The sequence below is a fragment of the Lycium barbarum genome, chromosome 6 (assembly GCF_019175385.1).
Source record: "Lycium barbarum isolate Lr01 chromosome 6, ASM1917538v2, whole genome shotgun sequence".
Taxonomy (NCBI): domain Eukaryota; kingdom Viridiplantae; phylum Streptophyta; class Magnoliopsida; order Solanales; family Solanaceae; genus Lycium; species Lycium barbarum.
The window spans coordinates 8,549,171-8,565,430 of NC_083342.1; the positions used below are offsets into that span (position 1 = coordinate 8,549,171).

The window sequence follows — 16,260 nt, forward strand, 5'->3', positions numbered from 1 at the left end:
GAAAAGCATGATCTTCTAGTATTCATTTCTCAAAATAATCAACCAAACTACCAGTCACCCCACGTTTCAAACACAATATAAAAATGTAGTAGGGGACGGTATTGTTAACAGTGTAACATATATAAAAAAAATGTCTTAACATAATCTTCCTTGGTTAAACATCTTGAAAGGTGTTACTGAAGCATGAAAACAAAAATCTAGAATTCTATCACCTTGTTTCATTTCAACTGTATTTGCAGTCAGAATTCCCATGAAATAAAAATCCCAAACTAGTCTTGCTGATGAAATCCAAGCACACGAAGCACCTTTCTCTTTCCAAATATATTTGTCTTGATTACATTGGCAATTGCCTTTTCTCTTGCTACCAAAAAACAGGGTAAATATCATGCAACAAATGATTCAATGCAGTTGCACAACCAAATAAGCATCAAAAACATTATTTTATTGTAGTTTCAAAGTTGAAGATTGTTCAGATCTTCGATATAAGGGAAATTGGAATTGAGAAGAGTAAACTCAAAACATACTTCTATAAGGGACAAACAAATTCCAACATCCACAGGTGGGTTACAACCTTGACATGAAAAAAAAAAAAGGCTCAATTCACATTGGCGAATGTCAATTGCACACTAGTAAAAAACCTATGAACGGAAACAAGCTACTATGCCGGACACGATCACCATGTAACCTCTGCGTTCACGAATTTGCCATAATCAATGTTGAGAATACTTGTTTAAATCATGAAATGAAACATCCTGCAATAGATATAAAAAGACAGTTTGTGATAAATAATAGTACTTATTAGAAAAATATATACGTATGTGAAGTATTAAAAAATTGTTCACTAACTCTTAAGAGTTGAGTCAAACTTCCATTAGATGACCCTTGAGACAACTGTGGAGGGCACAATGGAGGAAAACTTCCTTCTGTCACACCCTATTATTTAAACGATTGCATGAGTTTTTAAGTTATAATAATAAATAAGGAAAAACATTAGATGTCGTGAGGTACCATATCATTTGATGTATCTGATAAAGGTGTACATGGGACTTGAAGACAGGGAAGGTGATCTAACTGCTGCTTAGTTTGGCATTGAAGAGATTTTGGCAACGAAGTCCTACCTTTCTTCTTGGACTTTTCCGTAAAACTCTTTGGCCGAGTATTAGAGCGACGAGTTGGTTCCTTTCTTTTTAACCCGGTCACCTTTGTGACATTTGTGTTGTCAATAAATATTATTTCACTCGGTTCGTTCTGAATACTCTTGCTTGGAGCCAACTTTTCAGGCGATTCATTTCTCTTCTTGATATCCTTTAACTTGGCAATTATCTCATTCGCACCTTTTGCGGCCAATTCATACCCTTCTATGGATTCTGAAGCTTCACTTGAAATTTGAACAAAAGTATGGCATAAATGTCTGTACCTTGCAGTAACTTCAACTTTTGGATCACTATCTTTTTCTACTAGATCGATATCTACCTCGTTCATGTTAGAAGCATCTTTTGTCCACCGCTTTAATATATAATGTACCGGAATCATATCCTTCACATTTAGTAAATCCAGAATCTTTAAAGCATGTCTACATAGTATACCCAAAAATTCAAACAATTTGCAGCTACAAGAAACTTGAGTTACTGATTGCTTAACAGTTACAGCATGCTCCTTAACACTTCCAAGAGTGCTAACATTATAGGTACATAATTCTCCTTCACTATAAGAGTCCTTTATGGAAACCAGTAGTGATCTTTCCCATTCATTTTGGAACATATCAAATATAGTTGGGGTGTATACTTCCCTAGCATGAATCAATAAAGGAAGTTTAACCTTTAAAATAGGTATTCTTTGAGTCATGTCAAAATTTGACTTATTCTCATTGGCACGCTTATCATCAACTGATCTTTGAAAATGCTTAAAAAATTGAACAATATCCAAATCAGATTTTAAATATCCCCTTAAAGATCCATTAAAACTCTCACTTAATTGTGTACTTCGCATACCTGCTGAGAATGTATGTCTTCCGTATGTCATGGACCATTTCTCTCTTACAACAAATGTGTTTTTCAACCAACTATTATCCTCAAGGTCATATTTCTCAAGCATTTCCTGCCATGCACTTAAAAAATCCTCCTCATACTCATAATCATAAAGCAATTTGCTAAAATCTCTTGGAAATGATTCATTAGCTCTAAAGATATGATTAAGATGTTTAAATGCATTCTTTTCCAAGTGCCATACACAAAGGCGATGATATGTTTTGGGCATTACAAATGATATAGCAGCAGATATAGCGGGATCTTGATCAGTGAAAAATGTTTGTGGTTTATCCGCAGACATAATCTTAAAGAATGCATTAAAAAGCCATACAAATGATTCAGTTGACTCTTCGTATAGAAGGGCTGCACCAAATATAACCATTTCCCTATGGTTATTTAAACCAACAAACAACGCCAAGGGTCGATACTCTTTATTTGTTCTATATGTTGTATCAAAGGACACAACATCTCCATAAATCTTAAAATCTCTTATCATCTTTCCATCAGCCCATAATACATTAGTTATCAAACCATCGTCATCTAGATCTAAAGAATACCGAAAAGCAGGATCTTCTAGTATTTGTTTCTCAAAATAATCAACCAAACTACGAGCCACCCCATGTTTCAAACTATCTTTTCTTTTATCCCGAAGATAATTCTTCTGATCTCTCCTTGTGTAACCTAGAAAAGATTGTCCTCCAACTTGACGAGCAGCATAATCAAATGAAGCTTTAGGGCATATTCCTGAATCATCTAATAAGTCAATTTCATATGCTTGAGCAACTTTTATCTTTCTTTGTGAGGGTAACATATGAGCCAAAGAAGAAGGAACAAGAGGATGATTATGTTTCTCTTCAAATGAAGTGATGCGAAACATTCCATTTGATTGACGACTAACACTAAAATGAGCTAAGCACCCCGTCCTAGTTTCATTTCTATGTTTTTGAACCATCGTATCTCGTTTGTGTTTATCTCTATAACCTTCTTTATAACATACCAATTTTCTTGAAGTCACGTACCCTCGGACTTTATTTTTGTTAGCATATTCTCTCCTTACGCTAAAACCAATTACACCAGCGTATTTATTGTAATATTCATATGCATGCTCATCTGACTCAAATTCCATCCCAAGTTTTATGAGCACATTACATCCACTTTGAGACTGACTAGATCCAATCTCCATAAATCTAAAATACAAAGAATATAAATAAGATAAATAATCAGTAATCTTAAAATTTTACGAGTTCATTATCAAAAAAAGCATACACAGTGATGTAAACAACCAAAATACATAGTAGCAGCAACATGTCACTTCCAAAGCAAGCTTAATTTCATAAGGCATAGTACAGTGGTGATTTTTCAGCAACTTCAAGGTGTAAGTCTACAAGGACTATTTGTGTGATATAGTTTTGAACTTTATTCAATTTATGATGTGTGCAAAAATTCTCACATTTTTGTTATTCATATTTACTAAGTAATATTCTCAAAAGGTTCTGGTTGAGACATTTTATCAAATACATTGTTGACACTTTTTCACATTGACAATTGTACCAACAAAAAGTAAAAGGCTTTCACATTGACAATTGCAACAAGAAGAGGAGTGTAAGAGCAATGAATAACCTGTATTTGTGTCGTCACTTCTTCTCAAGAAAAAGAATTGTTCATCAACTGATTTTCTTTTTCTTTCGGATCTTTTGTTGTTGTGCCTTGCAAATGATTTAATTTTCTCTGTTTGCTGAGTCTTACATCGTCCCTCTCTTGAGCATATAATTTCCATGGTAAGAAAATCTTTTTCCCAACAAGAAGGAAATTCCTACAGCTATTTTGTCGGATATCTTGCAACCAGCTCCGAAAATTTTGAAGCGGGATTTTAGGATTTTCTTTTATCTGCGTTTAACCATGGTTTAAGAGGCTTTTTTGGTTGAACAATTAATGACCCTTAGATCTGTAAGTGTCCAAATGTCAGCAGATTAAAGGTCCACTTGACAAACTGGACAGTCCCTATACTGGAGCGGAGCCAAGTCCTGCTCAATTATTGGACAGCAAAAAATCTTACTATTTTTTGATAAGTTGATAGGGACGTTTGGATAAGACTGTTACCTATTAAACACCTCACGTTGATTTGGCACAAGGTGTAATTCTTTTTGTCTTTTCTTTTTCTTTATTCTCCACCTTATAATATTGCTCTAATCTTTTTCTTAGTTCTTTAGCAAATAATTGATATTCTTTAATTTGGTGTTTTGCCATATCAGCGCACGTGCAAACCACGCATCTCACTTCTGTTAAAACTACTCTATTATAACTGAGGTGTTTAATAGGCACGTGTTTTATCTACTTTAGGTGCCTAATACTCCTCTATCAAATTATGTGATTTCTTAAAATAGTTATATCAAATTATTTAACGTTCAAGATAAATTAATTTTTTTATTTTATTTCATTCTTAGTAATTATTTCCTGCGTCTCAATTTATGTAATATGATTTGACTAGACATGAAGTTTAAGAAAGAAAGACTTGTGATCTAAAATAAGTCATTAGATATTTATATGACTGTAAATCATTTCACTAAGGGTTAAAGGGGAAGTTTCAAGTTAAATTATTTCTAAATATAGGAATGTATTCTTTTTGGGATAGACTAAAAATAAAAGTGTATCACATAAATTGAGACAAAGGAAGTATTGTTCTTGAAGACTATAAACATGTCATTTATGCAGTGATATTATGATTGTTCAAGGGTAAAATAGTTAAAAATTCTTTCTAATTAATGACTCTTACAAACATATAAACAAGAATCATGATAGATAATTTGAGACGAAAGAAATATATAACACTTTTAATTGAGGTATCTATATGAAAAGTTCGGACAACTCTAGGTGGCTATTTATCATACTAGCAAACTATGCATGTGCGATGCACGGGGCCCAACATGATTATTTGGTTACTCGCTTAGTTATTCTTTATGATTGGTATATTTTGCAAAGGATACCGCGATTTTCCTTAGTGAGTCTCCATATTTTGTTTCTTTTCCTCTTACTTTTCTCCTTAATTTCTCAATTGTTGTTAAATTTTATCTTATTTTGGTTATGCCCGCAGGGGCTGATTTACCTTAGGCTCAGGGGTGTCGCATGACACGGCTTCGTCAGAAAATTTTACTAGGTATGCTAGTATAATTAAATGACACAAACAAATCGAGAATAAATATAATGAATTGACACTCCTCAACACAAAGGCCCGCACAACTCAGTTGGTCAAGTGCCTCTGTTTCTTACTGTAGGTCGTGATGTTGAGCCTCAACAGCTACATTTTGGATTTTTTTAAAAGTCTTTAACATACATGTCCAGGTTTAGATCTTTTCGGAGAAAGAAATACTTCTTTCTAGTTGTGCTACTATTCTTTTTTCTTTTCCTCTCATTTTCTTTTTGGCACCAATGAAATTGATTTAGAACGATATGCAGAAACAAATAAATAATGAGTTTTTTGGTTTGGTGCCTTATATAAAAAAACGCTTAGTATTATTTCTAGTAAATTTATTTTGAATATATTTTTTAAAAAGTAAAAAACTCATCGAGAAGTTGTAGTAATATACATGAGTTGTGTGTGTGTGTGTTTTTATTTTTTTATATATATTTTTTTATATTATGTCATCCAATCAGAGGTCCGCGTTGTTTAATTAAACCAGCCCAATTTTAAATTCAAATCAATAAAAAAAACTCGACCCAAATTAATGAAAAATGGCATGAATGAGGGTAACAGCAATGACATAATGAGCCAAATTATTGACGAGTAGCATAAATGAGTCATTTCCGATAGTTCGATGGCATATTTGAGCCTTTTCCGTTTTTAATATGATGTTACCATGCTTTATTTATTTACTTCTGTCTTAAAATGTGACACTGCTTGTGAAAAATCCTGCGTACGCCACTGTATGCCCGCCTCTTTTTATATTTAGTAAGTTGACAATTCAAATATCATAATCTTATTTATCTGTGGTAGCTATTGCTCCCTTTTTTTCAGACTGCTCTATTTTGACTTATTCGCTTTCTTTAGTTTCATTTGTATTTTGCTTTGAACTGTTTGTGCTTATCTAACCTTTCTTGTTGTGTTTTCTCTTGAGCCGAGGGTCTTTCGGAAACAGCCTCCCTATCTTCCGAGATAGGGGTATGGTCTGCGTACACTTTATCCTCTCCAGACCCCACATTGTGGGATTTCACTGGGTATGTTGTTGTTGTTGTTACAATTCAAATATCATACATGTATTTGTTGTTAAAATTTGCCTTATTTTGGTTATGTCCGCCTTTTTTTATATTTAGTAAGTTGACAATTCAAATATCCTACATGTCAAGTTTATAATCACAAGATTCAAAAGCTATCTTTATTTCTTAAACGCCGTGTTTGGTCAAACTTAGACACTTAAATTGAGACAGAGAGAGTATATGTCAAATGAAGGAAATGAAAGGACAATTGAGACACTGCGGACACGTGGAGAGTGATTCTCATAGTGAGTCTCCATATTTTGTTTATTTTCCTTTTATTTTTCCCCTTAATTTCTCAATTATTGTTAAAATTTATCTTATTTTGGTTATGTCCGCCTCTTTTTATATTTAGTAAGTTGACAATTCAAATATCCTACACGTCAAGTTTATAATCACAAGATTTAAAGGATATTTTATTATATTATATACATTTTTAATTTTGAACCACAAGATTCAAAAGTCTATATATTTATTTCTTAAATTCGGTGTCTAATCAAACTTTGACACTTAAATTGAGACAGAGGGAGTATATGCCAAATGAAGGAAATGAAAGGACAATTGAGACACTGCGGACACGTGGAAACTTAAAAATAAACACACAAGAGGTAGAATTATATTAAACTTCTGAAATGTACATGTTAGTCCCTGTTTAAACAGTTTCAGTTGTTTTTTGTACTACTTATTGTTACTATGTTCGTCTCACTCGGACACTTATATATATATATATATAATATATTCTGCTATCTACTATAGTAGAAATGAGAGTTGGAGGACAAACATGGGATGAACACATTTGTACAAAAAGCAAACATAAATTCGTACTGAACATCCCTTAAGGGTAATTTGGGTATTCTTGAATTGTTGGTGCTTTAAAGAAACTGTACTAGATTGCTTTGTAGATGTACTTTTGCACTCTTGGACAAAAACCCCAGCCCATGTTGGATTTATTACTTGTGTTTGCCAAAAGCTGTACTTCAGCTTTTTGGTATGCGTGGGTCCTATTAGCTTTTTATATTTGAGACTTTCTCAGCATTTATAGGAGTTATCCTTTAAATTTATGGGTCTCATTACAATAATACACAACTTACACTTTCAGTAATATTGTCTTGATTGATTGAATTTTTATAATTAAAAAATATGTAAATTGTTATCGATTTTTCTTATATATATATATATATATATATTATGGGAGTATATAAGTGTCCAAGAGGGACTAACGCTGCAATGAATACTTATACCAAAAGCTATATAAGTTGTATACTTTAACCAATTACTTTTTTATCCCATGTGGACCTATGTCATAGTACTGACTATTTATTCTCTTCTCATGTATACACGTATACACTTCAATTTTAATTCTCTAATACATTTATTTTCTCTGTACACTTTTACTTGTTTACTTTTCACTTTCACTTTCTTTAAGAATTAATAAATGAAGTACTCCATCCGACCCATATTACTTGGCCACATTACTAAAAATTTCAATATATATAAGTATCCAAGAGGGACGAACACAGCAACAACAAATTGTACAAAAAGCTGTCTGAGTTGTACGTACTCCCTGCGTCCCATATTACTTGGCCACATTACTAAAAATATATGTCCAAATTACTTGTTCATTTACAAAACTAAGATAAAATTAATTAATTCTTTCCCATCTTACCCTTAGTATTAAATATTCTTGAAAATAGTCAATTTTGATTAGAATGTATTTATTGGAAAAAGATAGAGGTAAGATAGTAAAATACATCTTTTAGTTATGATTTCTTAAGGGGCGTGCAAAAGGGAAAGTGAGCAAGTAATATTCTTTTCTCATGTATACATGTATGCACTTCAATTATAATTCTCCGACACATTTATTTCCTCTGTGCACTTTTACTTTTTCAATTTTGACTTTTCACGTTCTTGGAGAACTTTTGACTTTTACAGCAACAACAAATTGTACAAAAAGCTATCTGAGTTGTACACTAATTTCAATTGTACTTGGTTTCTTTCCTTTTTTTCAGTTTTGGGTCCACTTTATTTAACAGCCACCTATTCTCTGTACATGTGTATTCTACTTTTACGTTATCATATTTCTTTACTTATACTCTTCATTTTATTACTCTGTTATAGAAAGCACATGAACTTGTACTCTAAGCAGGGACTAACATGTGTACATTTTGGGTTCTTTCCCTTTTTTCCAGTTGTAGGTCCACTTTAAGTACTACTACTTGGTTTGCCACCTATTCTCTGTACACGTGTATTCTACTTTTATGTTATCATATTTCTTTACTTATGCACTTCATTTTATAACTCTATTATAAGAAAGCACATTAAATTGTACTCTAAGCAGGGACTAACAAGTGTACATTTTAGAAGTTTAACATTAATTCTACCTCTTGTGTGTTTACTTTTTATGTCCCCACATGTCCGCAGTGTCTCAATTGTCCTTTTTCCTTCATTTGACATATAGTCTCTCTGTCTCAATTTAAGTGTCTAAGTTTGACTAGACACAGAGTTTAAAAAATAAATATAGCCTTTTGAATCTTGTTGTTCTAAATTAAAAATGTATATAATATAATAAAATATCATTTGAATCTTGTGATTATAAACTTAACATATAGGATATTTGAATTGTCAACTTACTAAATATAAAAAAGAGGCGAATATAACCAAAATTAAGATAAATTTTAACAACAATTGAGAAATTAAGGGGAAAAGAAATAAAATTTTGCTTAGTGGTTCATATAGTTGGTACTCTGAATTTGAAATTTTGTTTTAATATTTCCTGTTTAAATTAGAGTTTTGCTATTAATTTTGGTGAGTTTATTCTACAAATTTCTTTGTTAATTAGATCTAACGCAGTGTCTCAATCGTCCTCTCATTTGGCATATACTCCCTCGGTCTCAATTTAAGTTTCTAAGTTTAACTAGGTACAAAATTTAAGAAATAAAGATAGACTTTTGAATCTTCTGGTTCTAAATTAAAAATGTGTATAATCTAATAAAATATCCTTTGAATCTTGTGATTATAAACTTGACATAATATGGAGACTCACTAAGGAGGGCTGCTTGGTGGTTCATACAGTTGGTACTCTGAATTTAACTTTTTGTTTTAATTTTTCCTGTTTAAATTAGAGTTTGCGGTTCTAAATTAAAAATGTGTATAATATAATAAAGTATCGTTTGAATCTTGTGATTGTTATACCCTATTTTAACCGAAGTCAAAATATTTTATAACATTCTGGTAATTCCGGGGTTAATTAAAGTTAGGGAGTCGCCACCTAATTATTTATGGTAAATTAGGACACCTAAAGTTCATTAAAGTTATTTTTAAAGTTAACTCTGTTTTACTGTCTACGAAACTTAAGATTCTAGGTAAGGGTTCAACTAGTCTAAAGGGAAGGTGTTAGGCATCCTTTAAGATTCATTAACAATGGTTAACCGACCAGACTTGTGTTAATCAGGCTAAGTATATAAAAAAAAAATCTAAAAAAAGTGTGTTTAAAGCCAAGTATCGAAAGAAAGTGATTGACTAAAATAAGCTGGAAGAGAAGTGTTAATTTGTACTGTTTAAATTAATTAAAGTAATTGGTACTTTGACAAAATGGCTTCTAATGCCGGATTGAAATGTGAAAGAGCTTCAGATTTAAGTGAATCAAAGAGTCCAAATACATTTTTGTGTGAAGAAACAGTTAATCCTTTGAAAGAAAATGTTAACAACTCTAAGCTTGAAACCAAAATAATGTCGCACGAGTTATAAGAATACATACATTTTAAAATCATTTTCTGGGTGGGAAAACTAATCAACGATCAATAGCAAGAAGAGTTTTCATACATAAACTTCGGTTAACGTAAGCAATGATGAAATCCTATGAGTCTTTGGTATTTTAAATCATTTTCTGGCTGGGAAAACCAATCGACGGTCAATACAAAAGTATACTTAATTAACTGATGCAATACATTATCCTAAGGAAAACTAATAAGAAGTGAGGGATTATTGAGCTATGGGTCCTAAAATAGATGTCATAAAACGGAGAATCTAAATGGCTAACTACGGATGAGGCGTCATATAATAAATCTAACACTTCTAACAGCAAGTATATAATATAAATAACAGTCGGTCACCGATATAAGTAAGCAAACAAGCAAAACAAATTCAACAATCAAGGGGGTATGTTTGGGTTCAACACGAGCAACAAATCTCTTTGGTGTCCCATTGTTTGAACAGGACGAAGGTGAGAAAGAATGAGGAATATGCAGATAATTGGCCTGACGTAATGGCCTCGTCGGGTCCTAAGATACCATCGAGTCCCAGGGGAGCTCTTTGTTGGGTGCAGTGAACAGGGGTATGAGTCTCGGATCCACGTTCGAACACGACGAACTCAAACTCGAAAAATCGTTCGAATCGAAAATTTCGATATCAGCCGAAACAATAGACTCTTGTTAAAAAAAAGAAAATCCGTTTATCTCAAAATAATTTTCAAATGTGAGTAATCCTCCCCCCTAAAATAAACCCGTAAGAGGTGTATTTATATGAAACGCATGCTCGGGTTAGGGTTCTTGTAACACCCCGTACCTTTAACGAAGGTTTTGACCACGATCCTAGACTTAGAACATCAGATAAATAATGTGGGAATTGAAATTTTTCCATTCAGTTGTGATATGGTGGTTTACGCCCATGAACAGTGGTCGTATTTCAATTTACGACCATGAACAGTGCCCATAAACTGAAATCAAGAATTTCTGAACATTCTGGAATTTGACATTTTGAGGTCATATGGTTAAATACGGACCGTATTTCACTTTACAGCCCGTAATTCAAAACGTGTTTGGAATTTGGGAAAACTTCCTTGATGAAAGTTGTATAGCATTGAAATACCTTTCCAACGGTATCTTACGGGGGTCAAACGGACATCTGTGCAAAGAGTTATGGCCATTTTACTGAAGAGATGCAGTGCAGTCCATATGGCAGAATACAGTCCGTATTGCAGTTTACGACCCGTAAACTAAAATACGGCCAGTATTTTGCTGGACGTAAAGTGCAAAGTTCCAGAACACTATATATTCGTCCATATCAGTTCAACTCATTATTTTTCATTCCTTCAAGCCCTAGAACGACTTCCTACCCTCTTCCATCATCAAGAACACCAAGGTAAGCCTACTCAAATTATTCCAACTCAATTCTAACACCTATCCTTGTAATCTAAACAAGAAATTATCATTCTAAAACTAGGGTTTTCAAGAAAACCCATCTCAAGGTTCAAGAATTCAAGATTTTGGAAATCTTCTTCAAAGCTCAAGTCTTTAATTCAAGTTTTGGAGCAATTAAGGTATGTAGAACTTCCATCCACATGAGGGAATCTCTACGTTCTTCCCCATGCTCCGTTTCTTGATATCCATGAAGTTCAAACCCTAGGGCCTTAAACCCAACATATTGGTAGCCCGTATTTATGTATTTATGTACATGAATTTTGTATCTATATTCGTTATTGTATTCCTAATCTTCCATTACGGTTATTAGGAACCCTAGCTTAATCCATGAATTATGAATTCTTCCTCATGTATTCTCATTATGTTTATATGAAACTTTATGATTTTATGTAGCAAGTTACAAGCATGTTTTCAAGTCAATTATATATATAATTATGAACTATTGTTATTACTCATGAATCAAGAACATGTTTGCAAGACTATGACAAGTTATCTCATGAAACCATATTACAAGATATTTCATGAAACCACGTTTACAAGTTATTTCGTGAAATCATGATTACAAGTTATTTCACGAAAATCATGGGCTTCTTAGCCAACTATATAATGTTCATGTTTTGGGAATTGCTTAGTTAACCGAGAAGGCTCAGATAGCCTGAAACTACGTAGCCACCGTAGGATAAGGGTTGTCAGCAAGGAGGCAACACCTTCATTATGCAGTTTGGATCCTTACATGCTTATTATTACTTAAATCTCATATCCCTGGCAAGGTTGTGAGTGTTCTGCTAGTAGGACGCAAGTACCAGACCATGTTGTCGGTTATACTATAGCATTCCCTACGATACAAAGTAGTTTTACATACAAGTATTTCTATTGATTACTGTTTTAAGACTTTACTCACGTTTCATGTTCATGTTCAAGTTACATTCAGTTTCAGTTCATATCCTATATCTATGTTGTGCCATGTTCTTCATTTCAGCAGGTTTTACATACTAGTACTATTCACCATGTACTAACGTCCCTTTTGCCCGGGGCCTGCACTTCACGGTGCAGATACCGGTTTTCAGGAGCATACATCTGCGCAGTAGGATCACTTCAGATATCAGCTTATTGGTGAGCCCCACTTCTCTCGGGGTTCAACATGCAGTCTGCATTAGTATTTAGTTTATGGTAGTCCAGGGCCATGTCCTGGTAGTTAGTATTCAGACATGTTTTAGAGGTTTCATAGACATATGTTAGTTCACAGAGTCAGTTATGCTTTTATGTTTGCAAACTATTGTGTTTCCATGATATTTCATACTATGAGATAATTTCAAGACTTTATTCCGCAAATTACATTTTCATGATTTATTTAAATTGCATCATATAGATTATATTGTTTTGATGCCCATGTTGACAAGTAAGCCATGAGGTTCGCTCGGACACATGCAAGTAAGGCCCGAGTGCCGTGTTACGCCCAGGCCATGGTTCGGGGCGTGACAGTTCTAACGAGCGGGATTTTGAAACCAAAATTCGAAATTGAGTCAAAAGTTTTTTTGCTAATCCGAACGTTGGAGTCCATTTCACGTGATTTGCTTCAGACTTTTTGCCCGAAGTGGACCGAATTCCTCTGGTCTTTGAGGATTTGTTGTGTTTGAAATGAAAAAATGGAATCCTCTGCCATTTCAACGACAGAACAAAGGCGCGAGGACAAATTTTGCGTGGAAATGGAAAGACAGAACTGTTTTTGTCTAAAGGTGATTAGGGTTTTGCTAAAATGGGGATGAGAGAAGGTAGAGAGAGAGAGCAGCGAAGAGGGAGGAGAGAAGGTGCGACGCTTGTTGGAAAGATTAGGTTTAGGGACAGAGGTTGAAATGTATTGTGCGTTGGGCCGGGTCGGGTAGTTTTTAGGCGGGTAGTGGGCTGGATCGGGTGGGAAGATAGTGGGCTGCTCGTTTAAAGGATAAATGGGCTTGATCGTTTGGGCCCTTAATTGGCTGAAAATGTGGATCCTTCCTCCTTTACTTTAATTATTTTTGAGCTTCTAATTTGATAACTAGTACAATATATATATATATATATATATATATATATATATATATATATATATATATATATATATGAAGACAATTAGTAATTAATATGTAGAAAGTAAATGACTTAATAAAGTATAATTAATTTAACGAGTATAAAAATCCAAAAAAAAATGGAAATGATGACGAACCTTTTGAAATTTGTGATAAAGTAATGCTAGTAATGTTGATAGTAAAATAGTGAAAATGAAAGTAACGATATTAATAGTAGTAGCAATAAAAAAATAATAGTGAAAATAAAATATTTAGCTCGTCAATAAATTTAGAAGCCCAAAGAAATAAATAGGAATAAAGGAGGGACGAAATTGGGTGTCAACAGTGATTATAAACTTGACATGTAGGATATTTGAATTGTCAACTTACTAAATATAAAAAAAGGCGAACATAACCAAAATAAGACAAATTTTAACAACAATTAAAAAATTAAGGGAAAAAATAAGAGGAAAAGAAAAAAAAATATGAAGACTCATTAAGAAGAATCGCACGGGCATAGTTTGCTAGTAATAGAAATATGTATTTGGCCTAAAAAGGAAGCCGTAGAATTGACGGTCACTCAATATTACTCCTACTTGATAAAATTGCCAACATGGAATGAGGTTATTAAATAAAAATTCTTTCTTTTTCAATGAGACAAGACACTACTACTTGTTTGGTGATTGTTACCTGTTCTTTCCGGTTGTATGTTATTTTTAAACACAACTTTTCTTTTGATTGTTGTCTAAATTTTATTATATATCGTATTGTTAAATTTATTATTATGTAACAACGAAAGTCTCATCTAATTATATAACAATTAATTTGGTGTGATCACATCATTATCTTTTTTTCTTCTCACTTTTCTTTTGCTTTTTATTTAATAATTTTATTTTATCATTTACCCTACCTTTTTTTATAATAACTTCGGAAAAGGGCCAAATATTTACAGTCCCATGATTGAACTTATCACAACCAATTTCATGAGTTAGTTGTTGCTTCCCCATTCTCAATTTATATGACACAGTTCGAATTTTGAACGTCTCACTCGGTATACAATATCACCCTCATATGCCAATCATATTTGTGTTTTCCCCAACATAAAGTTTTTCCTCTCGTTCTCTCCAATGTCCTACTTTCTTAGTATTGATGAACGATAATGAAGAAGAGGAAGTACATCAAAAATGGCTGAAAATAATTTTTCCAGCGAGATTTTATGTTTTGCAAGCTGGTTAGTGTTTGGGCCGATAAGTCAAAAATCGGGTGGGTGGATTTATTTAATTGGTATCAAAATTTAAAATTGATCCAGTAATAATAGAATTTAAATAGATTTTTTTTTTAATTCAGTGTTGACCATTAATCATAAGAGTATAAATGAGCTAAAAAGGTAACCAGATGGCTATTTTGCAAAATAGGTGAATGAAGAGTATATTTACCTTTTCAATAGTCCAAGGGAATTTTATGTCATTTTCCGTACCCCTTAGGCTTTTCTTTATAATAACTAAAATTTTATGACATTATATAATAACGAAAAACAGTAAGATATCCCAACATTGGATTGATGGAGGCAAGGCGACTAAATTCCTATTTGTTGATTTTCTCGAAGTAGTGAAAGCCCTTTTTGTTTATCTTAGTGTATATCTCCACTTAGTTAGTTTCTAGTGCCAAAATGAGTGAAGGGAGTTGTTGGAGGGTGATGGCGACATAGAATGTTTATGTCAATTTCATTTCCAAAGTTCTTTTACTAAAATATGAAACAATGATTGATCATTGTAAACGTACAAACATAAGAATGCATACAAAGGGAAAGAACAATTGCACTTATTCTTTTCTTTTCCTTTTTTGGATAAGTAAGAAAATACTATTTCCTCTATAAACTATGAAAGAAATTATTGATCACAGTAAATAGTACAAAAACATGAGTGCGTTAGAAGTTTGTGTCATTTTGAAATAGTCTGTGAAGCGAGAACTGCCAAAATTTCACTTTCATTTTAGTCATTTTCAGTAAGGTATAATCAAGAAAAATGGTTGTTGGGATAATCGGGTAAGATGAAATTACTTCAAGGCTAACAACAGAATTATGAAGCACAAAAAAGGGGTTAAATTTAGCTAAACTATTATACTTTTTTTCTTTTTTTCTTTTATTTTCCAGCTCATGTTTCGCATTCATTTTGAGCCGCGATTAATTTTGATTCGGCTCGGAAAGTTCTACTTTGGGGGATAAAATGTTCTCTACCAGATTGGATATGACAACAGTTCCTTTTTAACCTGTAATACTTTTCTAAAGATTTTTCCTAAATATGCCCTCTGGCAAAGCTAATACTTAGTACTTTTCCGTTGCAATTTAGGTGACTACATTTCCTTTTAATTATTCAGTTATAAAAACGATAACTTTCTAAATTTGAAAACAATTCAGCTTGAACTTTCCGATTTACGCTTAATGAGAAGCATTTAGCCAAACAAATGTTATGAAATTTTTAAGACCACAAGTTAAAGTGTGTAATAGCAACCCATATAGAATGACATATTTATGAAATCACGTTTCAAAAGTATTCATTTCTTTCTTAAACCCTGTGTCCGTTCAAACCTTGCCACATAAATTGGAACAGCGAGATCCGAGTATTAAAAATAAAAACACCTTGTTAAATGCGGCTTCTTCACTTACATCACAATCCTCTTTATTTCTCTATTGATAATCTCCAATTCAGCTCAATACAACATTTTTGCTGCTATACAATCTAA

At 32.9% G+C, this 16,260-nt stretch overlaps 1 protein-coding gene across 2 annotated transcripts; it reads right to left on the bottom strand.

Moving 5' to 3' along the window:
* Positions 1-196: 196 nt before the first annotated feature.
* LOC132599526 (protein FAR1-RELATED SEQUENCE 5-like) lies at positions 197-4,003 on the bottom strand. Of its 2 annotated transcripts, XM_060312875.1 has the most exons (4): positions 3,648-4,003; positions 1,009-3,214; positions 847-933; positions 197-752 (listed from the first exon to the last, which is right to left on the bottom strand). In XM_060312875.1, the coding sequence occupies exons 2-4, from the start codon at positions 3,208-3,210 to the stop codon at positions 711-713; spliced, it is 2,331 nt and encodes a 776-aa protein (XP_060168858.1). In that variant the 5' UTR covers positions 3,211-3,214; positions 3,648-4,003; the 3' UTR covers positions 197-710. The 2 variants fall into 2 exon arrangements, with proteins under 2 accessions (XP_060168858.1, XP_060168856.1); XM_060312873.1 differs by having other exon boundaries at positions 197-933.
* Positions 4,004-16,260: the final 12,257 nt, after the last annotated feature.

What these genes read in the sequence shown, in the direction of transcription:
- LOC132599526 (XM_060312873.1), bottom strand. Translation starts at nt 3,210, where the DNA reads ATGGAGATTGGATCTAGTCAGTCTCAAAGTGGATGTAATGTGCTCATA. An exon ending in CAGATACATCAAATGATATG is followed by an intron (nt 934 to 1,008) that starts GTACCTCACGAC and finishes TTTAAATAATAG; the next exon opens with GGTGTGACAGAAGGAAGTTT.